Genomic DNA, 27,799 nt, shown 5'->3' on the forward strand with positions numbered 1-27,799 from the left:
ACAATAGTTCTCCCTACTGAACAGTAATGTTGTGAAGATCATTAGGGGCAATATATGAGAAAGTAATTGAGAAGTAAAAGAGCTATAATCACTCCAAATCCTGGAAACTCTCAGATTTGCCTATATGTTGGGTATTTTTGTTTTGCTGTGATGTCTGGATATGTAAATCGGAGATGCCTAAACTCCATTTATAACCATATTCCTCCCCAAGGGGCAGGAACCCTGGCTCAGAAACAGAGCCTGGTTGTGTGTGTCTCTCCTTCCATCTGGAGCTCTAGAATACATTGAGAGGTGGGTTGTTTGTTTTCACGGCCCCCAACTTGGAAACCTGAGGTGCTGTAGGAAAAGAGGGGAAATGGGTGAAAAACCGTGATCTGATATTTGGGCAAATCAATCAGTGGTATTTATTGGGGCGTTTACTGCATGCACGGCACTGAACTAAGTTCTTGGGAAAGTACAATACTATAGAGTTGGGAGACACGTTCTCTGCCCGCAATTAATCAATTGTATGGAGCGCCTATTGTGCGCAGAGCGCTGTACTCAGCCCTTGGGAGAGTCCACTATAACAATAAAACAGACACATTCCCTTCCCACAGCAAGGTTACAGTCTAGAGGACTAGTTTACAGTCTAGAAGGGGAAACAGACATTAATATAAGTAACTAAATTATGGATATGTACATAAATGCTCTGGGGCTGAGGGTGGGGTGAATATCAAGTACTCAAAGAGCACAGAGCGATGCAGAAGGGAGGGGGATTGGGGAAATAAGGGCTTAGTTGCAGAAGGCCTCTTGGAAGAGAGATGATTTTATGAAGGCTTTGAAGGTGGGGAGAGTGGTCGGATATGAAGGGGGAGGCAGGAGCGCTTAGTAAAATGGTTTGCGCACCGTAAGCACTCAGTAAATACAATTGAATGAATGTGGACGAGGGGACGGCCACGAGATAGACAAGATTCATTCATTCAATCGTATTTATTGAGAGCTTACTGTGTGCAGAGCACTGTATTAAGTGCTTGTACAAGATCAAGGAATAGTGGGTGTTAGTGTTAGAGGAGTGAAGTCTGTGTGCTGCATTGTAGCAGGAAACCAGAGAGGTGAGGTAGAAGCAGGAGAGCCCATTAAAGCCAATGGTAAAGAGTTTCGGTTTGATGCGGAGGTGGATAGGAAATCACTGGAGATTCTAGAGGAGTGGGGAGTTGTGGACTGAATTTTTCTTTTTTTCTTTTTTAGAAAAGTTCTCCAGGCAACAGAGTGAAGTAAGGACTGGCTTGGGGAGAGACAGGAGGCAGAAAGTCAGCAGAGAGGCTGATGCTATAGTCAAGGTGGGATTTGATAAATATGTGCATCAACAGGGTAGTGGACAGGGTGGATTTTAGAGATGCTTGTTCCATAGTCTATTCCATTAACAAATGTCTTTCTGTGACTCATTCCATAGATGTATGTTCTTCATCTCACTGATTCAAATGAATATATGGGGTTTTGCCCAAGGCCTTGCTCTAATACCTAACTACACACTTCTGGCCAAGTCATAATTCCCTGATAAGTGGATTCTAACCATCCTGTGTCCCTGTATCTGCTTATTTATAGACTGTGAGCCCACTGTTGGGTAGGGACTGTCTCTATATGTTGCCAATTTGTACTTCCCAAGCGCTTAGTACAGTGCTCTGCACATAGTTAGCGCTCAATAAATACGATTGATGATGATTTATTGAGCGCTTACTGTGTGAAGAGCACTCTAAGTGTTTGGGAAAGTACAATTGTATTTCGTGGACCCCATTCATTAAATCATATTTATTGATGATGACGATGGTATTTAAGTGCTTACTATGTCCCAAGCACTGTTCTAAGCACTGGGGGGATACAGGGTAATCAGGTTGGCCCATGTGGGGCTCACAGTCTTAATCCCCATTTGACAGATGAGGTAACTGAGGTCCAGAGAAGTTAAGTGACTTGCCCAAAGTCACACAATTGACAAGTGGTGGAGCTGGGATTAGAACCCATGACCTCTGTCTCCCAAGCCCGTGCTCTTTCCACTGAGCCAGTCTGCTTCTCTAGCCGTGTTGAGCGCTTACTGTGTGCAGAACGCTGTACTAAGCTCTCGGAAAGTACCATTCAGCAACAAATAGAGACAATCCTTGCCCACTACAGGATCACAGTCTATAAGGGAGGAGAGGGCATCAAAACAAGTAAATAGGCATCAATAGCAGCAATATAAATAAATATAATTATATATGCACATCATTAATATAAATAGAATATTAAATATGTACATATATACACAAGTGCTGTGGGGCGGGGAGGGGAGTAGAGCAAAGGAAGCCAGTTGGGGCGATGGGGAGGGGGAGCAGAGGAAAAGGGGGGCTTAGTCCAAATACCCCCACAGCAGGTTCACAATCTAAGGTGGAGGGAGGAGGATTTAATCCTCACTTTACAGAACAGTACCTGGCACATAGTAAGCGCTTAACAAATAATAATAATGTTGGCATTTGTTAAGCACTTACTATGTGCAAAGCATTGTTCTAAGCGCTGGGGGGATACAAGGTGATCAGGTTGTCCCACCTGGGGCTCCCAGTCTTAATCCCCATTTTACAGATGAGGTAACTGAGCCTCAGAGAAGTTAAGCGACTTGCCCAAAGTCACACAGCTGACAAGCGGCGGAGCCAGGATTAGAATAATAATAATAATAATAATAATGGCATTTATTAAGCGCTTACTATGTGCAAAGCACTGTTCTAAGCGCTGGGGAGGTTACAAGGTGATCGGGTGGTCCCACAGGGGGCTCACAGTCTTCATCCCCATTTTACAGATGAGGTAACTGAGGCACAGAGAAGTTAAGTGACTGGCCGAAAGTCACACAGCTGACAATTGACAGAGCCGGGGTTTGAACCCATGACCTCTGACTCCAAAGCCTGTGCTCTTTCCACTGAGCCACGCTGCTTCTCCTAAAACGTGGACAGGTGTCAAGTCATCAGAACAGATAGAATTAAAGCTAAATGCACACTAGTTACACCATCTAGAGTGTAAGCTCGCTATGGGCAGGGAATGTGTCTGTTCATTTGTGCATCATACTCTTTTCAGAGCTTAATAATAATGATGGCATTTGTTAAGCACTTACTATGTGCAAAGCACTGTTCTAAGCGCCTGGGGGGATACAAGGTGATCAGGTTGTCCCGCGGGGGGCTCACAGTCATAATCCCCATTTTACAGATGAGGTAACTGAGGCTCAGAGAAGTTAAGTGACTTGCCCAAGGTCACACAGCAGACATGTGGCAGAGTTGGGATTCGAACCCGTGACCTCTGACTCCCAAGCCCATGCTCTTTCCACTGAGCCACGCTGCTCTGCATTTAGTAAGTGCTAAATAAATACCATTGATTGATTCAAAGCACCTTTCAATCCTAGTTTGTCAGAGCCCATTTTAGGGATGAGGACACTGAGGCCCCGAGAAGTCACTGATGGGATATGCGGGTACTTGAAGGGCATGTGCCAGTTTGACTTGAGAGGCGTTCACTTCTGTCCTTGACTCTCTCACGCAGCCTGCTAAAATGGCCTCTTCCCTAACAAACCCTCATCAGAAAACACTCCGTCAGGAGAGGGCAATGTTACCCGCAGACGCATCACCAGGCTTTTACTCTCTCCGCTCTGAACATCTGTTTTCAGGTTCCATGGGGAAACAGGCTGCCATCCCCTTATCCTTCAGACAGCGTGTTCCCTTTAAAAACAGAAAGAAAATAATCTTATCTAGATATACCTCACTCATCTAGATTAGAATAGAGACTACTAAATTAGACTACTCTGATCTGCCATCCTCCTGTCTCTCCCCACTTCAGTCTATACTTCATGCTACTGCCCAGATCATCTCTGTGCAGAAACGCTCTGGGCATGTTACTCCCCTCCTCAGAAATCTCCAGTGGCTACCAATCAACCTACGCATCAGGGAAAAACTCCTCACTCTCGGCTCCCAGGCTGTCCATCACCTCGCCCCCTCCTACCTCACCTCCCTTCTTTCCTTCTCCAGCCCAGTCCACACCCTCCGCTCCTCCACCTCTGATCTCCTCACCGTACCTCGCTCTCGCCTGTCCCGCCGTCGACCCCCGGCCCACGTCCTCCCCCGGGCCTGGAATGCCCTCCCTCCGCACATCCGCCAAGCTAGCTCCTTTCCTCCCTTCAAAGCCCTACTGAGAGCTCACCTCCTCCAGGAGGCCTTCCCACACTGAGCCCCCTTCTCCCCCTCCCCATCCCCCCCCGCCCTACCTCCTTCCCCTCCCCACAGCACCTGTATATATGTTTGTACAGATCTATTACTCTATTTTACTTGTACATATTCAGTATTCTATTTATTTTATTTTGTTAATATGCTTTGTTTTGTTGTCTGTCTCCCCCTTCTAGACCGTGAGCCCGCTGTTGGGTAGGGACCGTCCCTATATGTTGCCAACTTGTACTTCCCAAGCGCTTAGTACAGTGCTCTGCACACAGTAAGCGCTCAATAAATATGATTGAATGAATGAATGAATGAACTACAGTCAATCAATGGTATTTATTGAGTGCTTACTATGTGCAGAGCACCTTACTAAGCGGTTGGGAGAGTGTGGTGCAGCAGAATTAGCAGTCACGTTTGCTGCTTCTAAAGGAGCCAAAAGGGAAAAGCTTGGGGAATCGATCTGCGGGGCGGCGAAGCAGTGTTGTCCAGTGGATAGAGCATGGGCTGGAGAGTCAGAAGGACCTGGATTCTAATCCCAGCCCCGCCTCTTGTCTGCTGTATGACCTTGGGCAAGACGCTTCGCTTCTCTGGGCCTCGGTTCCATCATCTGTAAAATGGGGGTGAAGATTGTGAGCCCCACGTGGGGCAGGGACTGCATCCAAGCTGATTTGCTTGTATCCACCGCAGTGCATAGTACAGTGCCTCGCACATAGTAAGCGCTTAACAAATACCAAAAAACCAGAAACAAAACAAAGGTAATAGGTTGAGAAGAAATGCTGAAACCTGCTGCTGCCTGAAATTGGACCAGGGGCTAAGTCTGCCCATCGCTTTGTTGGTGGCGAGTTGCTATGGAAACAGCCTCCCCAAACAAGGCCAAACTTGCTCCAGTGGATGGGAAATTGTTTACCCCAAGTGCTGGGAAGAGACGCTTTGTCTTCTGAAAGTTGTGTTCCTTTTGCCATGGTTCTGAGGCGTCGGCTCTTGATATGAGAAAGCCCACACTCAGCATGGCGTAGCAGAGAGAGCTTGTCCTGGGAGTCAGGAGATCATGGGTTCAAATCCCAGCTCCGCCACTTTAGTAATAATAATAATAATTGCATCTGTTAAGTGCCTACTATGTGCCAAGCACTGTTCTAAGCACTGGGGTAGATACAACGTAATCGGGTTGTCAATCAGTCAATCAATCGTATTTATTGAGCACTTACTGTGTGCAGAGCACTGTACTATGCGCTTGGGAAGTACAAGTTGGTAACATATAGAGACAGCCCCTACCCAACAGTGGGCTCACAGTCTAGAAGGGGGAGAAAGACAACAAAACAAAACGTATTAACAAAATAAAATAAATAGAATAGATATGTACAAGTAAAATAAATAAATAGAGTAATAAATATGTACAAACATATATACATATATACAGCCCCACTTGGGGCTCACAGTCTTAACCCCCATTTTCCAGATGAGGTAACTGAGGCACAGAGAACTTGTCTGCTGTGTGGCCTTGGGCAACTCACTTCATTTCTCTGGGCCTCAGCTATCTCATCCATCAAATGGGGATTGTGATTGTGAGCCCCACATGGGGCAGGGACTTAATCCAACCTGATTTGCTTGTATCCACCCCAGCGCTTAGTACAGTGCCTGGCACATGTTAAGTGCTTAACAAATACCATCATGATTATTTTCCAAGCCTTCCTTTTCATTTAAAATAGCTCCCGCTAAGATATAATCTGTCCCAGGACCCATGGCCCTTGCATGAGACATTTGACCGTTCAGAGAGCCGGAGTGCAGCAGGAGAGAGGAGCAGCAGTGATAGTCCAGAGGATATCCGTGACCACAGCCTAAAAAGGATCGCTTATAAAGTCTTCAGTGGTCCGAACTGTCCAAAGTCTGTCCCCTGTGCTCATCAATCAATCAATCAATCGTATTTATTGAGCGCTTAGTGTGTGCAGAGCACTGTACTAAGCGCTTGGGAAGTACAAGCTGGCAACATATAGAGAGAGTCCCTACCCAACAGTGGGCTCACAGTCTAGAAGGGGGAGACAGAGAACAAAACCAAACATACTAACAAAATAAAATAAATAGAATAGATAGGTACAAGTAAAATAAATAAATAAATAGAGTAATAAATATGTACAAACATGTCAGTCGTATTTATTGAGCACTTAACTGTGTGCAGAGCACAGTACTAAGCACTTGGGAAGTACAAGTTGGCAACATATAGAGACAGTCCCTACCCAACAGTGGGCTCACAGTCTAAAAGGGGGAGACAGACAACAAAACCAAACAACAAAACCAAACATATATCATGCAGAGACTGCCTTTCAGAAATGAGGCTGTTCTGTCCAAGAAGAAACTTGAATCAGTGACTCTGCCTGAAAAAGGATTGCCTTGGGCTCAAATGAGACTAGTTTGAATTTTGAATATTAGCTGTTTTCTGAAATCTGATCTGCTCCATTTTTTATCGTATTTATGCACTTACTGTGTGCCGGGCACTGTACTAATCACTGGGTTAGATAGAAGCTATTCAGGTCCATGTCTCACGTGAGGCTCACAGTCTTCATCCCCATTTTCCAGATGAGGGGACTGAGGTACAGAGAAATTAAGGAATATTTGTAAAATCATCTGCATCCTCCCAAGTGGGCCTTAAGTAGAACAGAAGAAAGCAGCGTGGCCTCATGGTTAAAGCATGGGCCTGAGAGCCAGGGGCTTCTAATCCCAGGTCTGCCACTTGCCTGCTGTGTGACCTTGGACAAGTCACTCAACTGCTCTGGGCCTCAGTCCCTCAACGGAAAAATGGGGATTCAATACCCGTTCTCAATCAATCAATCAATCTATCATATTTATTGAGTGCTTACTGTGTGCAGAGCACTGTACTAAGCGCTTGGGACGTACAAGTTGGCAACATAAGAGCTCTCCCTCTTACTTGGAGTGCGAGCCCTCTGTGGGTCTGTGACCAACCTGATTAACTGGTATCTACCCCAGTACTTAGAACAGTACTTGACATGTAGTAAGTGCTTAACAAATACCGTTTAAAAAAAGGATATTTTTCAGTAATGAAGAGAACTCACTTTTCTTACAATCAATCATTTGATGGCAGTGCTTGGCACATAGTAAGCACTGACCAAATATCATCATTATTTACTGAGTGCTTAGTGTGTGCAGAGCACTGTAGTAAGTGCTTGGAAGAATAGAAGAGATGTGGTCTCTGTCTAGCAGGAATAAATGAATGATGGTATTTGTTAAGCCTTACTATGTGCAAAGCACTGTTCTAAGCGCTGGAGGGATACAAGGCGATCAGGTTGTCCCACAGGAGCTGACAGTGTTATCCCCCCAGCTCTTAGAACAGTGCTTTGCACATAGTAAGCGCTTAATAAATGCCATTATATTAGGAAGTGTTTCCAGGAAGATGCGGGGAAGAATGCTAAATTTTGGGAGGATGGGAGAATAAGAAAAGGAAGAAAGAAGTAGATCAGAGAGACAAGCACACTTTGCTCGCTCTCTTGCTCTCACTTGGACATACATACATTCACCCAGATAATAATAATGATGCAGCACTTAGAACAGCGCTTGGCACATAGTAAGCGCTTAATAAATGTTGCCAATTTGTACTTCCCAAGCGCTTAGTACAGTGCTCTGCACATAGTAAGCGCTCAATAAATACGATTGATGATGATGATGATAAATGTCATTATTATTATTTTGGCATTTAAGTGCTTACTATGTGCAAAGCACTGTTCTAAGCGCTGGGGATACAAGGTGGTCACATTGTCCCACGTGGGGCTCAAAGTCTTAATCCCTATTTTTACAGATGAGGTAACAGGCTCAGAGAAGTTAAGTCACTTGCCCAAGGGCACACAGCAGACATATGGCAGAGCTGGGATTAGAACCCATGACCTCTGATTCCCAAGCCCGTGCTCATTCCACTGAGACACACTGCTTCTCCAGATTCATTCATTCATTCAATCGTATTTATTGAGCACTTACTGTGTGCAGAGCACTGTACTAAGCGCTTGGGAAGTACAAGTTGGCAACGTATAGAGACGGTCCCTACCCAACAGTGGGCTCACAGTCTAGAAGATGTCATCTAACAGGAAGATGATCTTCCTGTTAGAGAACAGCAGCAGTGGAGAGATCAGTCAATCAAGCAAAAGTATTCACTGAGCGCTTAAAGTGTGCAGAGCACTGTACTAAGCACTTGGGAGAGTACAATGCAACACAGTTGGTAGACACATTCCCTGCCCACACATTAATATAAATAAGTGTATAAATTCTGTGGGGTTGAGGGAAGGGTCAAGAGTGAAAATGTGATGTCACACCAGAATTTGGTTAGAATACAGCTAGGGAATGTTCTTCTGCTGGATTATTTCCTCTGTCTGTAATATATTTTATTGTCCGTCACCCCTGTAGACTGTAAGCTCCTTGATCAATCATTGGTATTTATTGAGTGCTTACCGTGTGCAGAGCATTGTACTGAGCACTCGGTACAGAACAATATAATGGAGTCGGCAGTTCCCCGCCACAAGGAATTTATAATCTAGAGTCTTTTGAGGGCAAGGATTGAATCTACCAAGAGACTCTGCCTGCAGCCCCTCCTTGGCGGAAGCTTGGGAGAGTCGCGATAGCAACTGTCCCTTCTGCTACACTCAAACTGACTCCCAGGAGGGTCAGGGTGAACTAATAATAATAATTATAATAGTAATCGTGATATCTGTTAAGCACTTCCTCTGTGCCAAGCATTGTACTAAGCGCTGGGGTAGATACAAGATTCATTCATTCATTCAATTGTATTTATTGAGCGCTTTCTGTGTGCAGAGCACTGTACTAAGCGCTTGGGAAGTACAAGTTGGCAACATATAGAGATGGTCCCTACCCAACAGCGGGCTCACAGTCTAGAAGGGGGAGACAGACAACAAAACATATTAACAAAATAAAATAAATAGAATAAATACGTACAAGTTAGAGTAATAAATACGGACAATATATGCAGGTGCTGTGGGGAGGGGAAGGAGGTAAGGTGGGGGGAATGGGGAGGAGGGGGAGAGGAAGGAGGGGGCTCAGTCTGGGAAGGCCTCCTAATCAGATAATCAAGATAATCAGGTCCCACACGGGCCTCACAGTCTAAGTAGGAAGGAGAGGGGGTATTGAATCCCCATTTTGCAGATGAGGGAACTGAGGCACAGAGATGTTAAGTGACTTGCCTCAGGTCACACAGAAGGCAAACCACAATTAGGGTTTTACAATTCAACAGAGGGGCCCAACCCCTTGAGCAGACCCACAGTCATGGCCATGCTGCCAAGGTGGGGTAGAGTTGCTGATGGGCTTGAAAACAACACTACCGGTCATAGGAGTGAGAAGCCTCTGAGGTTCAGTCATTCATTCATCATTGTCATATTTATTAAACGCTTACTATGTGCAGAACACTGTACTAAGAGCTTGGAAAAGTACAATACAACAACGAACAGTGACATTCCCTGCCCACAACGAGCTCACAGTCTAGGGGAGCATTTCATTTCCCATAGCCTGGTAGAAGGACATCCTTGAAGCCCATGTGAGCATAGGAGAAATGATCAGAGGCGGAAAATGCTCTGTGTGGTCTCAGTGCTTGTTAACTGAAAGGGGTAGACATCAAGAGAGAGGCAGGAAAACCTGGGGCAGGTGTGCTTTAATAATAATAATAATGGTAATGGCATTCATTAAGCGCTTACTATGTGCAAAGCACTGTTCTAAGTGCTGGGAGCTTACAAGGTGATCAGGTTGTCCCACAGGGGGCTCACAGTCTTAATCCCCATTTTACAGTCGAGGTAACTGAGGCATAGAGAAGTTAAATGACTTGCCCAAAGTCACACAGCTGGCAATTGACACAGCCAGGATTTGAACTCATGACCTCTGACTCCAAAGCCCGTGCTCTTTCCACTGAGCCAGGCTGCTTCAAGAAATCAATCAAACCAGTGGTTTGTGGAGCACTGTACTAAGTGCTTGGGAAAGTATAGTATAACAGAGTTGATAGACACGTTTCCTATCTGCAACGAGCTTACAATCTAGAGGGGGGTAAAATGACACCCCATCCCCAAGAGAGTGGTTATGCCTCATTATGCCTCATTATGCTTCTCATCATTGGAGAAGCAGCATGGCTCAGTGGAAAGAGCCCGGGCTTGGGAGTCAGAGGTCATGGGTTCAAATCCCAGCTCCACCACTTGTCAGCTGTGTGACTTTGGACAAGTCACTTCACTTCTCTGGACCTCAGTTACCTCATCTGTAAAATGGGGTTGAAGACTGTGAGCCCCCCGTGGGACAACCCGATCACCTTGTAGCCTCCCTAGAGCTTAGAACAGTGCCTTGCACAGTGTAAGCGCTTAATAAATGCTATCATTATTATTGTTATTATTATAAGCAAGTGGTAAATCAATGGAGGTCTCTAGAGTGGAAGCTCATTGTGGGCAGGGACTGTATCTGTTTAGTGTATCGTTCTCTCCCAAGCGCTTAGTACAGTACTCTGCACACAGTAAGTGCTCAATAAATATATTTGACTGACTGACTGTAGGAAATATCCAGTTGCTGAAGCCCTTCCTTTCTCCCAGAAGATTCCACAGAAATCTGTCTTGTTGCTATCCGAGCTCAATCGGAAAACCCACAGGACCGCGGCAGCAGACAAACTGGGCTTGAGGTCTAGATCCCAGCCGTGGGAGTCAGAGGGACCGGGGTTTGAATCTCGGCTCTGTCACCCGTCTGCCGTGTGACTTTGGGCAAGTCGTTTCACTTCTCCGTGCCTCGGTTTCCTCGTCTGTAAAATGGAGATAAGACCTGGGAGCCCAAGTGGAACCTGGACTGTGTCCAACCTGATTAGCTTGTATTGAGAAGCAGCATGGCGTAGTGGGTAGAGCATATGGGCCGCAGGAGTCAGGAGGTCATGAGTTCTAATCCCTGCTCTGCCATTTGTCTGCTGTGTGACCTTGAGCCAGTCACTTCACTTCTCTGTGCCTCACCTCGTCTGGAAAATGGAGGTTGAGACTGTGAGCCCCATGTGGGACAGGGATTGTGTCCATCCCATTTTACTTCCCAAGTGCTTAGTACAGTGCTCTGCACACAGTAAGTGCTCAATAAATACGATTGAATGAATGAATGAATGAATTTTACTTGTTTCCACCCCAGCGTCTAGTAAAGTGCCTGGCACCTAGTAAGCACTTAACAAATACCATAATTGTTATTATTATCTGCTAACCCAGCGCTTTGTCCAGTGCCTGGCATGTAGTGAGAACGTAACTAAAACAATTAAAAGAGAGAGGTGTGAAGCAAATCCCGGGTCCCCTCATGTCCTCAGTTCACAGGCTCTAGGCCAAGCCGGGCCTCATGCTTGGCCAGGCCTGGAGGGCTGAGCAAAGCAAAAACCTCCATGTGAGAAGCCAATTAAATCACTTCAAACCGAGTGACTAAGATCTTGGATCTCTTGTTGAGGACTTGGAAACGAACATATAATTTAACGTGAATGTTCAGAGAAAAATGTTACAAAGCCACTGCACAAGGTTTGTGGCTTTAAAAGGTCTCATATCCCATTTAGTCCTTTTCAAAAATAATGCACTGTATCGTAGGATGATAATAATAATAATGACGGTATTTGTTAAGTGCTTACTATGTGCCACGCACTGTTCTAAGCGCTGGGATAGATACAAGGTTATCAGGTTGTCCCATGTAGGCCTCACAGTCTTCATCTCCATTTTACAGATGAGGTAACTGAGGCGCAGAGAAGTTAAGCGACTTGCCCAAAGTCACACAACTGACAAGTGGCAGAGCCGGGATTAGAACTGATGATGATGATGGTATTTCTTAAGCACTTACTATGTGCAAAGCACTGTTCTAAGCACTGGGGAGGTTACAAGGTGATCAGGTTGTCCCACGGTGGGCTCACAGTCTTAATTCCCATTTTACAGATGAGGTCACTGGGGCACAGAGAAGTTAAGTGACTTGCCCAAAGTCACACAGCTGAAAATTGGTGGAGCCAGGATTTGAACCCATGACTTCTGACTCCAAAGCCCGTGGTTTTTCCACTAAGCCACACTGCTTCTCATAGGATAATAGGATAGCAGGATATCACTGATTAAATTTGAGGCTGAATATGCCTTCATTAATATAGTAAAGGGTTCACTCTTTTCACCCTCTGCAACCTTGATTTCTTTGGCAGTTAATTCGTATTTTGACAAATTGTCAAACTTTTCTCTAGTTGGTTTTTGATATCCTCTCAATTTTTAGTCTTGTAGCATACAATTTCCAGAATATATTAAGGGTTTTCAAGGTAAATAGAATGCACCTTAAGAGATTATGAATTATTGTCACACTTTCTTGACTTCATTTCTTCTCATTATATTTTTTTATTAACCCCATCCTCAGCACGTAGTACAGTACTCTGCACACAGTAAGCACTCAATAAATACTAATGATGATGATATCCATAGTTTATTTTAATGTCTATCCCCCCTCCAGACTGCAAGCTCTTTATGGCAGGGAAAACATCTACCAGCTCTGCTATTTTATATTTTCCCAAGTGCTTAGTACAGTGCTCCGCACACTATAAGCACTTAATAAATGGTATCAGTTGATACGTTAATGGGGATCTGGATGTCAGCCAGTCGAAGAGTTTAGGCCTGTTAAACCATTTCAGCTGATTGAGAGAGAGAGAGAGAGATTGATTGAATGATTAAGTAATGTTTAGGGAAGCATCATCACTCCGGTAGACTGTAAGCTTCTTGTGAGTAGGTAACATGTCTATCAACCCTACTGTATTGTTCTCTCCCAAGCACTTAGAACAGTGCTCTGCCCATAGTAAGCACTCAATAAATACCACTGATTGATTGAACATTCCTAATATTTCCCCTCTGTATCCAAAATGGTTCCTCATCAGTGAATTGTGCTTGTAATTTCTGCCTGCCTTGTAAAGAGTCCCCGTCTGCTTATTACCTGCTGGGTTTAGATGCTTCCTTTTCGTTTATTTTGAACTTTCCACCCTCTGGCTTTATCAGATATATGAAAACACGGTCTCTTTGTTTCTTCAGGAACCGCTCAGGTTATTTCAGGAGGACAAGTGGAATACAAACCGCTGCTGGGCATTCAGTACATGTGGTGGTATCATTTAATTGGCCTTATCTGGACTAGCGAATTCATCCTTGCCTGCCAACAGATGATTGTGGCTGGAGCAGTGGTTACTTGCTTCTTCAACCGGTAGGTGCAGGAAGTTTTCTGTTTCGCCTTGTGTAGAATTATTACTGCACACAAACACACACACACACACACACACACAATAATCATTCTGAAATCAGACTGGTTTCCTTGGAGAAAACTAAGGCAATATGATTGTGACCTTTATCTTTACCCTAAAGCCAGCCAGCTTTAATGGGATTCAGTTCTATCAACTGTGATTTTTGATGCAGTTTGTCAAGAAGGGTGAAAAAGGGTGCGATTGAGGGAACGCAGACAGGGTATATTTCCAGGAAGGTCCATCCCCTCACATACAGCCTGTCAGGGCCAGGAGTCCCCCACCAAGTCCTTTGCCCTGGGGATTGTTGATGCTGCCCCGAAGCCAGGGCCGGGCCAGGGTGGAGGGTCAGGCATGGAGAGTGGAACAGCCCAGCTGACATCAGGGTGGACATGGAGGCAAGACAAATGAGGGTATTTATTAAGTGCTTACTCTGAGCCAGGCACTGTACTAAGCACTGGGGTGGGTGCAAGCAAATTGAGTTGGGCACAGTCTCTGTCCCACGTGGGGCGCACAGTCACAATCCCTATTTTACAGATGAGGTAACTGGGGTTTGAAAATACTTGTATCCCGAGTGCATGATGATGAAAATTAGGGCTTCCTATTACACAATTAGGTCAAAAATGGAATCCTCTAATGCAAAGTGCTTTTCAGAAAGGCTCGCCTGACCATTGCTGACATGGCAACCGTGAGAGAGATCATTCCAATCTCAATACCACATCACTAGGCATTGGCCAGGACCTGTCTCTTTCTCTGCAGTCCCGCATTTCCTCCCACCGACGCTCAAACTTAACATGTCCAAAACAGAACTCCTCCTCTTCCCATCCAAACTCTGTCTTTCACGAGACTTTCCCACCCCTGCCATCCTCCTTGTTTCCCAAGCCTTTTATCTTGGCATTATCCTTGATTCGTCTCTCTCATTCAGCCCGTATATTCAGTCACCAGATCCTGTCAGCCCTACCTCCACAACATCTCCAGAATCTGCCCCTTCCTGTTCTTCCAAACTGCTACCGCACTAATCCAAGCAGTTATCATGTCCTGCTCTATTACTGCATCAGCCTCCTTGTTGGCCTCCTGGCCCCTTGTCTCTCCCTTCTTCTACTCTGTGGCCCGGATCATTTTTCTAAAAAAAAAATCAGTCCAGGTCTCTCCCTTCCTCAGAATTCTGCAGTGACTGCTCATCCACTTCCACATCAAACAGACTCTTTACCATTGCCTTCAAGGCACTCAGTCGGTTCTCCCCCTCCTATCTTACCTCTCTGATCTCCCAGTACAACCCAGTGGAAACACTTGGCCCCTGTAACGCTAACCTGGTCACTCTTCCTTCATCTCGCTCTCTCGATGTCAACTTCTTGCCCATATCCTCCCTCTCTGGTCTGGACCGCCCTTTCTTCTCATAGCCAACGGACCACCATTCTGCTTATCTTCAAATCCCTACTAAAATCACTTTTCTTCCAAGAGGACTTCCCTGACGAACCCCTCATTTCTCCTATTCACTCTCCCTTCTGCTTCATCTATGTGCTTGGGGATACACCCCATTAGCACTTTGATATCCACCCCACCCCCATCCGCCACGCAGCCCCATAACACTTATGCACATTTCCGTATAATCTCTAATTTCTCCAGTCTGTAATTTATTTTAATGTCTTTTTTCCCTTCTAGACTCTAAGATCCTTTTGGGCAGGGATCGTATTTACCACCTCCATTGTATTTACTCTCCCTAGTGCTTCATTCATTCATTCAATCGTATTTATTGAGCACTTACTGTGTGTAGAGCACTGTACTAACTGCTTGGGAAGTACAAGTTGGCAACATATAGAGACAGTCCCTATGCAACAACGAGCTCACAGTCTAGAAGGGGGAGAATAATAATAATAATAATAATAATGGTATTTGTTAAGCACTTACAATGTGCCAAGCACTGTTCTAAGCACTGGGGTAGATATAAAGTAACCAGGTTACAGGTCACAGGTCACAGTCTTAATCTCCATTTTTACAGATGAGGTAACTGAGGCCCAGTGAAGTTGTGACTTGTTTAAGGTCAAACAGCAGACAAGTGGCGGAGGTGGGATTAGAACCCACATCCTCGGACTCCTAAACCCAGGCTCTTTCCACTAAGCCGCGCTGCTTATAGTGCTTTGGCCTAGTGGATAAAACACAGGTCTTGGCGTCAGAAGGATCTGGGTTCTGATCCCGGCTCCACCACTTATCTGCCCTGTGACCTTGGGTAAGTCGCTTCACTTCTCTATGCCTCAGTTCCCTCGTGTGTAAAATCAGGATGAAGACTGTGTGCCATCTTAGTACAGTGCCTGGGGCATAGTAAGCACTTAAGAAATACCACAGTTATTGTTATTATTCTTAATAATAATATCAATAATAATAATACCTACCAGTGACTCATTGTAGAGGGATTATACTTGTTTATTTCAGGAAAGCAATGATCCCTTCAAGGTGATCTGTCAGCCCAAAGGAAGAAGAAATGACTCTCCCAAGCACTCAATAAATACCATCAATTGATTGAATGATTGGATGCCAAGGGTGTATGGAAAATTTTAGATTGTAAGTCCCCTGAATGCTGGGGCTGAGTCTTGTTTATGCTTCAGTGTTCCCCAGTGCTTAGTATAATTCTCTGCCCATAGTGCTCAATAAAGACTGTCTAATAAATGAAGTGAATATCTACAAATTTTGGTGGTGAGTCATCTCACACTTTCATAACTTTTCATAAATAATAATAATGATTATTATTTTGTTTTTTGTTAAATGCTTACCTTACTCTGTGCCAAACACTGTACTAAGCACTGGGGTAAATACAAAGGAAATCAGGTTGGACACAGTCTTTGTCCCATGTGGGGCTCACAGACTGAGTGGGAGGGAGAATAGGTATTGAGGCCCAGAGAAATTAAGTGACTTGCCCAAGGTCACAGAACAGGCAAATAATAATGGCATTTATTAAGCGTTTACTATGTGCCAAGCACTGTTCTAAGTGCTGGGGAGGTTCCTCCTCTTTTTCCCCATTGTGTCCCTTCCTTCTTCTCTTTCCCCATTTTCCCCTTCTTTCTCCTTATCCTATTTCCCATATTTCCCTTCCTTCTCCTTCCTTTTCCCTTCCTCTTCCCTTTCCCCTCCTTTCTCCTTCCTCCGCCCTTATCCCTTCTTCCTTTTCCTTCCTTCCTCCTCCCTTTCCCTCCTTTCTCCTTCCTTTTTCTTTTTTAATAATAATAATAATAATAACAATGGCATTTGTTAAGTGCTTACTATGTGCAAAGCACTGTTCTAAGCACTGGGGAGGTTACAAGATGATCAGGGTGTCCCACGGGGGGCTCACAGTCTCAATCCCCATTTTACAGATGAGGGAACTGAGGCCCAGAGAATAATAATAATAATAATGATGACATTTGTTTAGTGCTTTGCACATAGTAAGGGCTTTTCTAAGAGAAGTGACTTGCCCAGAGTCACACAGCTGACAATTGGCAGAGCCAGGATTTGAACTCATGACCTCTGACTCCAAAGCCCGTGCTTTTTCCACTGAGCCACGCTGCTTCTCTAATGCCAGAGCTGGGATTAGAGCCCAGGTGCTCTGACCCCCAGACTCTCGTTCTCTCTCTAGTAGGCATTTTGCAAGTGAAAAGAAATAGAAAAAGCCAGTTCGACCTGCCCAGTTTGCAGCTCTCCAAAAGGTGTGTCTGAATGGAAAGGGTGGCTATCCCATCCATCATGCCAACTATCTTTATTCTCACGAACTTTAAAGGCTTCAAAGGCTTGTTTGGATCAAGTACCCCTTCATTAGTCATGCCTTCAGCCTTTAGCTTGCCCCTCCAGGAGGTGGAGGGGGAGGTGTTTGCACCTAAAGGCAATTTAAAATCTACAATTAAAAAGCTGTTATGGAAATAATAATAATAATGGCATTTATTAAGTGCTTACTATGTGCAAAACACTGTTCTAAGCACTGGAGAGGTTACAAAGTGATCAGGTTGTCCCACGGGGGACTCACAGTCTTAACCCCCAGTTTGCAGATGAAGTAACTGAGGCACAGAGGAGTTAAGTGACTTGCCCAAAGTCACCCAGCTGACAATTGGCAGAGCCGGGATTAGAACCCATGACCTCTGACTGCAAAGCCCGGGCTCTTTCCACTGAGCCACACTGCTTCTCTACAAAATAATGAGAAACAGCCTGACTTAGTGGGTGGAGCCCGGGCCTGGGAATCAGAAGGAGTGGGTTCTAATCCTGGCTCTGCCACTTATCTGCTGTGTGACCATGGGCTTCACTTCTCTGGGCCTCAGTTGCCTCATCTGTAAAATGGGGATAAAAGTGTGAGCACCATGTGGAACAGGGACTATGTCCAACCTGATTAACTGGTACCTATCCCAGTGCTTAGAACAGTGCTTGGCACATAGTAAGTGCCTAACAAGTACCATAATAATAATAATTATTATACTATTATTAAGTGTATTTAAAATTCTCAGCCTTGGCAGCTCAGGCTCGCAGCGGCTTTGAATCTGGCACCGCTTACTTCTAGCGGTTCTTCGATCGCCTGGCTCAGTAATGTGATTGCTGAAATTAAAACAAGACTGCAGGAAGGAGAGATGGCAGAGATTTGGGTGTTGAGTTGGCCATGGGCAGGAAACGTGTCTATCAACGCTTTTGTATCGTACTCTCCCAAGCGCGTAACACGGTGCTGTGCTCAATGTATGCCATCGATTAAATGATTGATTGTTGTGGGATTGTGCTTGTGGACAGTAGAGCAGTGATCCACCTCATGGTGATCTGTCAGCGAAAAAGAAGGGATGCCAGAACGGCAGTGGGAATAAAGGTCCTCTCCCAAGCGCTCAATAAATACCATCAGTTGCTTTATTGATTATTGAGGCATTGTACTTGTACACGTCACGAGAACAGTGATTCCCCCTCATGGTGATCTATCAGCCGAAAAGGAAGAAGGGATGACAGAGCAGCAATGAGGATAAAAGTACTCTCCCAAGCGCTCAATAAATACCACTGATTGATTGTTGAGGGATTGTGCGTGTGGTCAGGAGAGCAATGATCCTCCTCACGGCGATCTGTCACTTAAAAGGATGAAGGGATGCCAGAGCAACAGTGGGGATAAAAGTAGAAGGGCCAGCCTGACTCTTGGCAGTAGAGTTCCTCCTGGTGATAACAAATTGTGGGTCCCGGGTATGATGGCGTGGCTTGGTGGGGTTCCCCAGTGTGTGCCCCTGGCACATTTTGTTGGTAACCATGGAGAGGTTGTTTCCCTTGGAAGGGGCACTGTCTCAGGAAATAGAGTAAAGATTCCCTGCAAATCCATTTCCGTGGAACACCAACCAGCCCAGGAGATGGAACAGTGCTAAGAGTTTAGTACAGTGATCTGCACACGGTACTTGTTCAATAAATACCATTGATTGGTTGACACAATCCACATGCCTACCCCGTATTATTAATAATAATGATAATAATGATGGTATTTAAGTGCTTACTGTGTGCCTGGCACTGTTCTAAGCACTGGGGTAGAGACAGTCACTGTCCCACATGGGGCTCACAGTCTTAATCTCCATTTTACAGTTGAGGGAACTGAGGCCCAGAGAAGTTAAGTGACTTACCCAAGGTCACACAACAGACAAGTGGCAGAGCAGGCAAGTGACCTTCTGAGTCCCAGATCTGTGCCCTTTCCACTAGGCCATGCTGCTTACTCTCCTTAAGGAGGAGAGCAAATTGTAAAGAGCAAAGATTATCCCGTCCAGATGATCTGGGTAGGTAATAATAATAATAATAATGGTATTTGTTAAGCACTTACTATGTGCAAAGCACTGTTCTAAGCACTGGGGGGATACAAGGTGATCAGGTTGTCCCATGTGAGGCTCAGTCTTAATCCCCATTTTACAGATGGGTTAACTGAGGCACAGAGAAGTTAAGTGACTTACCCAAAGTCACACAGCTGACAATTGGCAGAGTCAAGATTTGAACCCATGACCTCTGACTCCAAAGCCCGTGCTCTTACCACTGAGCCACACTGCTTCTCTAATAGGGAATATGTCTACCAAATCTGTTGTATTCTCCCAAGCGCTTAGTACAACGCTCTGCACATAGTAAGTGCTCAATAAATATGACTGGTTGATTGATTAATATTTGCCTGCTCAAACCATTTCAGGGCCAACTGTTAAATTGCTGTTTAGGGGATAGGGATTAAGATTTAGAGAAGGAGCATGGCATCGTGGATTGAGCCCAGGCTTGGGAGTCAGAAGGATCTAGGTTCTAATTCCTGCTCCGTCACTTGTTGACTGTGTGACCCTGGGCAAATCTCTTCACTTCTCTGTGCCTCATTTGCTTTTGAAAATGGGGATTAAGACCGTGACAAGGACAGGGACTGTGTCCAACCTAAGTAGCTTGTATCCTCCTGAGCCCCATGTGGGACAGAGACTGTGTCCAACCTGATTAACTGATATCTACCACAGCATTTAGTACAGTGCCTGGCACACTGTAAGCACTTAACAAATACCATTAAAAAAAAACCATTAAAACTGCAGTTTAAGCCAGAGGTTTGGCCCCAGATAGGTGGTGACCTATTTTGTAGTCACTCTTCAGCAACATCCTGGGTGGGCCTGACTTTTGACCCCGCGGTGTGGGTCTGAGCGAGGGCCCGGACAGCAACAGGACCCATCAAGCGGTACCTGTGCCAGGACCACCATGGCTCCCTGATTTACCGAACAAACGGGCACTCGCACTCAGAGCCGGGTCTTCTCGCGGAAGGTGGTGCCTCAGCCATCCTCTGTTGTTATATTGGACTCTCCCAAGAGGTCAGTACAGTGGTCTTCACATAGTAAGTGCTCAGTAAATACCACCGATGGAGTGATTAATTGGGTCACTATTCTGTGGCCCAGCCGGCTCTCTGGAACATTTTGCTGTTTGACCTCCGGTGATGTCCTGCTTGCTTTATTTTTCCTCCTTCCCAAGATTCCTTCTTATCTGGAGATTTGATCGCTGACTTGTTTGCTTTTCTACCTGAGAAGAGTTTGAGGTATGATCCCTAGGATCAAATTCAGTGAAAGTGCATTAATCAAAGGCATTTGCCTTGCCTTAAAAGGACCCAAGAGTTCACCTGCAATCAGTCGTGTTTATTGAGAGCTTGCTATGGGCAGGGCAGGGCACTGTACTAAGGGCTTGGGAGAGAACGATAAAACAGAATTAGCAGCCACATCCCTAAGGATATAGATGAAAACTTGCAAAATCAGCCTTTTAGGTTAGAAAATATGACCTTCAAAGAGAGACTAAAGAAGCTGGAATTTTTCAGTCAGGATAGGGGAGAAATGAGGGACAGTTTAATAACAGTCTGTGACTGGACTGTTCTTTAGCAGAGAATGCTGACTGGCTGTTCTCAGCCTCCCCAGGGGACAGAACAAGATGAATTGGGTTTAAGTAGCAGTATGAAAGATTGAAGTTAGGTGTAGTAAAAATGTTTGGGTGGTACTAGCTGAAATGGGTTACTAAATAATGCCCTGGGCCCTTCTTCTCTGGCAGGCACTACTGAATAGATTCATTTCTGTCTGGAAATTTTTAAGTATACCCCTGCTTGAATGGAAGGGAGGAGGAACTGGAGGAGGAGCCGGGAGTAAAGACATGTACTCAGCCTGTTTGTGGGAAAAGAAATTGTACATGATGATTGTGCTGACCGCATAGGCAGGCCCCAAAGTTCCCATTCTGGTTTCTGTGTCTGCAGTGGTTGATGGAAAGTGGCCAGAGTGATCTGATTGGATGAAATCAGTCAATCACTCAGCGAAGGGGAATGTGTGTATGTGTGATCTCTACCGACTTTCCCCACCTTCCCATTCCCTTCACCACCTTCCCTCCCCCAGTGACTCTCCCAACAATCCCCTCCCCACCGTAGACATCTTTCCACTCCACTTCCTTCCAAAGGTGTGAAGAAGACAACAGACAGGGAGAATCATGTGGACACCCCAAGGCTCCACACAGTTGTCCTCCCCTTTCTCCCTTCCTCCACTTCATTCATTCATTCAATCATATTTATTGAGTGCTTAGTGTGTGTAGAGCACTGTACTAAGTGCTTGGGAAGTACAAGTTGGCAACATATAGAGATGGTCCCTAACCAACAGCGGACTCACGGTCCACATCATGGCAACTTCAAAACCCAGTAAGCGGATGGGTGGTTATCAATCAATTATATGTGGTGTAGTGGGTAGAACATGGCCCTGGGAGTCGGAAGGTCTGTGTGGCCTTGGACAAGTCACTTCACTCTTCAATGCCGCAGTTCCCTCATTTGTAAAGTGGGGATTGAGATTGTGAGCCCCACGTGGGGCAGGAGCTGCGTCCAACCCAATTTGCTGGCATCCACCCCAGTGCTTAGTACAGCATCATCATCATCATCAATCGTATTTATTGAGCGCTTACTATGTGCAGAGCACTGTACTAAGCGCTTGGGAAGTACAAATTGGCAACATATAGAGACAGTCCCTACCCAACAGTGGGCCCACAGTCTAAAAGGGGGAGACAGAGAACAAAACCAAACATACTAACAAAATAAAATAGAATAGATATGTACAAATAAATTAAATAAATAAATAGAGTAAAAAAATATGTACAAACATATATACATATATACAGGTGCTGTGGGGAAGGGAGGGAGGTAAGATGGGGGGATGGAGAGGGGGACGAGGGGGAGAGGAAGGAAGGGGCTCAGTCTGGGAAGGCCTCCTGGAGGAGGTGAGCTCTCAGCAGGGCCTTGAAGGGAGGAAGAGAGCTAGCTTGGCGGATGGGCAGAGGGAGGGCATTCCAGGCCCGGGGCATGACATGGGCCGGGGGTCGATGGCGGGACAGGCGAGAGCGAGGTACAGTGAGGAGATCAGCGGTGGAGGAGCGGAGGGTGCGGACTAGGCTGTAGAAGTAGAGAAGGGAGGTGAGGTAGGAGGGGGCGAGGTGATGGACAGCCTTGAAGCCCAGGGTGAGGAGTTTCTGCCTGATGCGCAGATTGATTGGTAGCCACTGGAGATTTTTGAGGAGGGGAGTGATATGCCTAGAGCGTTTCTGGACAAAGATAATCCGGGCAGCAGCATGAAGTATGGATTGAAGTGGAGAGAGACACGAGGATGGGAGATCAGAGAGAAGGCTGATGCAGTAGTCCAGACGGGATAGGATGAGAGCTTGAATGAGCAGGGTAGCGGTTGGGATGGAGAGGAAAGGGCAGATCTTGGCAATGTTGTGGAGCTGAGACCGGCAGGTTTTGGTGCTGGCTTGGATGTGAGGGGTGAATGAGAGAGCGGAGTCGAGGATGACACCAAGGTTGCGGGCTTGTGAGACGGGAAGGATGGTAGTGCCGTCAACAGAGATGGGAAAGTCAGGGAGAGGACAAGGTTTGGGAGGGAAGACAAGGAGTTCAGTCTTCGACATGTTGAGCTTTATGTGGCGGGCAGACATCCAAATGGAGATGTCCTGAAGGCAGGAGGAGATGCGAGCCTGGAGAGAGGGGGAGAGAGCAGGGGCAGAGATGTAGATCTGGGTGTCATCAGCGTAGAGATGATAGTTGAAGCCGTGGGAGCGAATGAGGTCACCAAGGGAGTGCGTGTAAATCGAGAACAGAAGGGGACCAAGCACTGAACCTTGGGGAACCCCCACAGTGAGAGAATGGGAGGGGGAGGAGGAGCCTGCAAAAGAGACTGAGAAAGAACGACCGGAGAGGTAAGAGGAGAACCAGGAGAGGACGGAGTCTGTGAAGCCAAGGTCAGATAGCGTGTTGAGAAGAAGGGGGTGGTCCACAGTGTCAAAGGCAGCTGAGAGGTCGAGGAGGATTAGGACAGAGTAGGAGCCGTTGGATTTGGCAAGCAGGAGGTCATTGGTGACCTTTGACTACAGCACTAGGGAAAGCACAGTGCAACTGAGTTGGTAGGCACAATCTCTGCCTGTAAGGCATTTACACTCTATATGGAGAGACAGGCATTAAGGTAAATTACAGGTAAGGATGTTTGTACATATTTATTACTCTATTTATTTTACTTGTACATATCTATTCTATTTATTTTATTTTGTTAGTATGTTTGGTTTTGTTCTCTGTCTCCCCCTTTTAGACTGTGAGCCCACTGTTGGGTAGGGACTGTCTCTATACGTTGCCAACTTGTACTTCCCAAGCGCTTAGTACAGTGCTCTGCACACAGTAAGCGCTCAATAAATACGATTGATTGATTGACAGTGAGAGAGTATTAAGGTTGTGTACATAAGTGCTGAGGGCCGAGGGAATATCAAGTGCTTAAGAGGAACAGATCTAAGGGAATAGTATGTAGAATGGGAGAATTGATAGTTTAGTTGCGGAAGTGTATGTTGACACATGTGTAGGAAAGAGAGGGAAGGGAGAGATGAATGAGAGGAGAAAAAAGAAAAATGAAGGAGAAAGGAGGGAAAGGGAGGAGAAAAGGAAAGGAAGGAGGGAAAAGGAAGAAGGGATGAGGGAGGAGAAAGGAGGGAAAAGGGAAGAGTGAGCGAAAAGGAAGGAGAAGGAAGGGACACAATGGGGAAAACAGAAGAGGAAAAGGAAAGTAGAAGGAGACAAGATGGGGAAAAGGAGGAGGGAGGAGAAGGAAGAGAAAAAATAGGAAAAGAGGAAGGAGACAGAAAAAAATGGGGAAGAGGAGGGAGAAGGAAAAGAAAAATAAAAAAGGAAGAAAAAGTGGTAAAAAGAGAAAGGAAGAGGAGAGAAAAGTGGGAAAAGGAGGAGGGAGGAGAAGGAAGAGAAAAAATAGGAAAAGGAAGGAGACCGAAGAAAAAAATGGGGAAGGGGAAGGATGAGGAAAAGAAAAATGAAAAAGGAAGAAAAAAGTGGTAAAAAGAGAAAGGGAGAGGAGAGAAAAGTGGGGAAAGGAGGAAGGAGGAGAAGAGACAGAGAGTGAAGAAGGAAAAATAGGAAAAATTTTCCTATTTTATTCACCAGGAAAAATGGTGAAAGGAGGAGGATGAGGAAGGAGAAGGTAGAGGAAAATGGGGAAGAGGAGGAAGGAGAAGGAAGGGGAAAATGGGGAGGAAAATGGGGAAAAGGTGGAGAAAAGAGAAGGTAGGGGAAAAGTGAAGAAGAGGGGAAAGAAGATGAAGGAAGGTGACACAATGGGAGAAAACAGAAGGAAAAGGAGGTAAGGGACAAAATGGGAAAAAGAGGAGGGGGAAAGGTTAAAATAGGAAAAGAGAAAAAAGAGGTAATGGAAGAGGAATGAATGAGCTAAGGAAGGGGAAAGGAGGGAAAAGAGAAAGAGAGAGAAGAGTAAATGAGAAAGAGACTTCCCCTTTTTTGAATTCAAATAGGCACCCTGTAACTGCAGACCTCCTTTTCCTGACAGCCCATTCTGAAAAAAATGATTAGAGCTGATGGGAGAGGGTGTTCACATTAAATCTTCCCATGCTTGGATCCACCTTCAGCTCTGGCAAAACCCAACCCTGCAGGGCTGGGTTCAACCAGCATATTAAAGATTAACCCAAGCAGGGTTATTCCATCTGTAGTATCAACTGGACATCTACTGTGCACAGGCCACTGTAGTAAACACTTGGAGAACACAATGGAGGCCGAAGACTCAGTTCTTGCCCAAAAGGACCTATCGGTTGAAATAACACAAGTACGGAAGTCATGCCATTAGCGGTGCAGGCCGCCGTTCCAATGTGCCCGACATCCCCTTTGTGGTGGTAAGGGATTGGTAGAGGAACTTAGGTTGTCTTCATTGACAGCAATCCTCATTGTCAGGGATGTGCTATCCAACATCTTTTATGTTCCTCACTTCACTTCAAATTTACTCACTGAGAGTCCATTAGGGGCCTCTTAACAATTAATTTATTCTAGTCCTCCTCGGTCCTGCTGATGATTTGTGTTTATACAATTTCCTAGGATGATGTTTTCTGAATATCTGTCAACCTCATCACTGAGATCAATGGTATTTGTTGAGGGCTTACTGTATACAGAGCACTGTTCTAAGCGCTTGGAAGAGTGCAATACAACAGAGTGGGTAGACACATTCCCTGCCCACAATGGGCTTACGGTCTAGAAGTACTCACAGGGTGTAATGTTTCCTTATGGTTTTTTTTTTTTTTAAAAAGCTGCAATAGGTGCTGTTTATCCTGGTTGTGCGAACATACTGACCAGCAGTACCAGATTTGCTCTGTGTACTGCATTCATGATTTTGTCGACTTCAGTCAGAACCTATCTCAGCCTTTACATTTCTAGCCTGGAGTCTTCTTATCGATGTAGGCTCTACTCATATAATAATAATAATAATGATGGCATTTGTTAAGTGCTTACTATGTGCAAAGCACTGTTCTAAGCACTGGGAAGGATACAAGGTGATCAGGTTGTCCCACAGTCTTAATCCCCATTATGCAGATGAGGTAACTGAGGCACTGAGAAGTGAAGTGTGACTTGCCCAAAGTCACACAGCTGACAATTGGTGGAGCCGGAATTTGAACCCATGACCTCTGACTCCCAAGCCCGTGCTCTTTCCACTGAGCCACGCTGCTTCTCTATGAAAACGTCTCCATTCCCTTGATGATGATGATGATAATAATGATTGTGGTATTTAAGTGCTTACTATGTATCAGGCACTGTACTAAGCACTAGGGTAGATACAAGATAATTGGGTTGAACACAATCCCTGTCCCACGTGGGGCTCAAAGTCTTAATGATTATCTTGGTTGCCTTTCTCTAGTAATCAATCATATTTATCGAGCACTTACAATGTGCAGAGCACAAAACTAAGCGCTTGGGAAAGCACGCTATAATAGAGTTGGTAGTCACATTCCCTGCCTACAACAAGCTCAGTCCATTGTATTTATTGAGTGCTTACTGTGTGCAGAGCACTGTACTATCTTGTACAGAGAAGCAGCATGGCCTAATGGAAAGAGCATAGGCCTGAGAATCAGGGGACCTGGGTTCTAATCTCAGCTCTGCCACTTGTCTTCTGTGTGACCATAGGCAAGTCACTTAGTCGCTGTCCCACACGGGGCTCACAGTCTTCCCATTTTATAGATGAGGGAACTGAGGCAGAGAGAAGCTGTGTCCAATCCGATTATCTTGTATCTATCCCAGGGCTTAATACAGTGGCTGACACATAGTAAGCGCTTAACAAATACCACAGTTAAGTGTAAGATAAAGCGACCAGAACAGCCCTCAGTATTCTAGATATGGGTATACCATAATTTTACAAAATAAAAAAAAAATCTTTGGTTCATCTATCCCCATCCTAGTGATGCTGATGGACCAATTACTCAGCTACCGTGACTCCAGTATCTTTTTTCTTTGTTGTGATCGTAATTGAGTTGTAATTTTTCATTCTTTCGCAGTTGTAATTTGCATGTTTTTGCAGTGAAGCTTATCTGCCATTTTTCTGCCCACTCCCTCAGCTTTATAAGTTCTTATTGAGATCTAGCCCCATTTTTTAATGGTATTTGTTAGGCGTTATGCCAGGCTATGTGACAGGTACTGTAGAAAGCACTGGGGTAGCTATAAACTACTCAGATTGGACACCATCTCTGTCCTGCATAGGGCTCACAATCTTAATCCCCATTTTACAGATAAAGTAACTGAGGCACAGAGAAGGTCACACAGCACATCTGTGGCAGAGCCAAGATTAGAACCCAGGTCCTTCTGACTCCCAGGGCTGTGCTCAATCCACTAAACTGTACTTCTATCTGCCTGGCATTTGATTACCTGGGAGAGTTTAGTGTCATCTGCAAATTCCCTCTTGCACATCTTTCCTGAAAATGCGAAACAAAACTTGTTCTCTCACTCATTCTCTATTTATATTTCTAGATCCTAAATAGTGGCTTTTTATTTCTGCCCTATGTTTCCTAACCATCAGCCAGTTTCTTTCACTTCAAAAATATCTTCCAATCTGCCAATTCTCCAATAAAATTTTCCTGTAGAGCTTGGTCAGAAGCCCACTGAAACTCTAAATAGATGATTCCTACTGGCCCTCTTCTCTTCACATGCTTATTGATCCTTTCATAGAATCTCCCAGATTGGTGAGGATGACATTCCCTCTTACAGAAACCTGAACAAGTTGCATTTTACTAAGTGTCGACTGATCCTGAACTTACTTATCGAGTCTAATTTTTCCAGTTTCAAGTGAGGATCTCTATTGTTCCCAAGATCACCTCTAGAATCTTCTTATTGATGAAAATTACAGACCATCTGCTAGTTCCTCTGGTCTGGGCTAGTGGAAAAAGCACAGGCCTGAGAATCAGCAGACCTGGGTTCTAATCCCGGCTCTGTCACGTAACTGCTGTCACCTCAGTGACTCAGCTTCCTCCTCTGTAAAATTGATTCAAGCAACAGAGTGAAGTATGGACTGGAGAGGGGTGAGACAGGAGGCAGGGAGGTAAGTGAGGAGGC

The 27,799-nt window shown here is 45.2% G+C and overlaps 1 protein-coding gene across 5 annotated transcripts in view; it reads left to right on the top strand.

The window, feature by feature from the left end:
• The window catches only part of SLC44A3 (solute carrier family 44 member 3), a 156,020-nt gene that overhangs the window by 54,962 nt on the left and 73,259 nt on the right, over positions 1-27,799 (top strand). For all 5 annotated transcript variants that reach the window (XR_005450399.1, XM_038745896.1, XM_038745893.1 and 2 more), the window contains one exon: positions 13,238-13,403. Coding sequence is in view for 4 of the 5 variants with exons in the window: in XM_038745896.1 (XP_038601824.1) it covers positions 13,238-13,403 (166 nt within the window). In the remaining variant the exon portion in view is untranslated. The remainder of the gene's footprint in view (positions 1-13,237; positions 13,404-27,799) is intronic.

Source organism: Tachyglossus aculeatus, chromosome 4, assembly GCF_015852505.1.
Source record: "Tachyglossus aculeatus isolate mTacAcu1 chromosome 4, mTacAcu1.pri, whole genome shotgun sequence".
Lineage (NCBI taxonomy): Eukaryota > Metazoa > Chordata > Mammalia > Monotremata > Tachyglossidae > Tachyglossus > Tachyglossus aculeatus.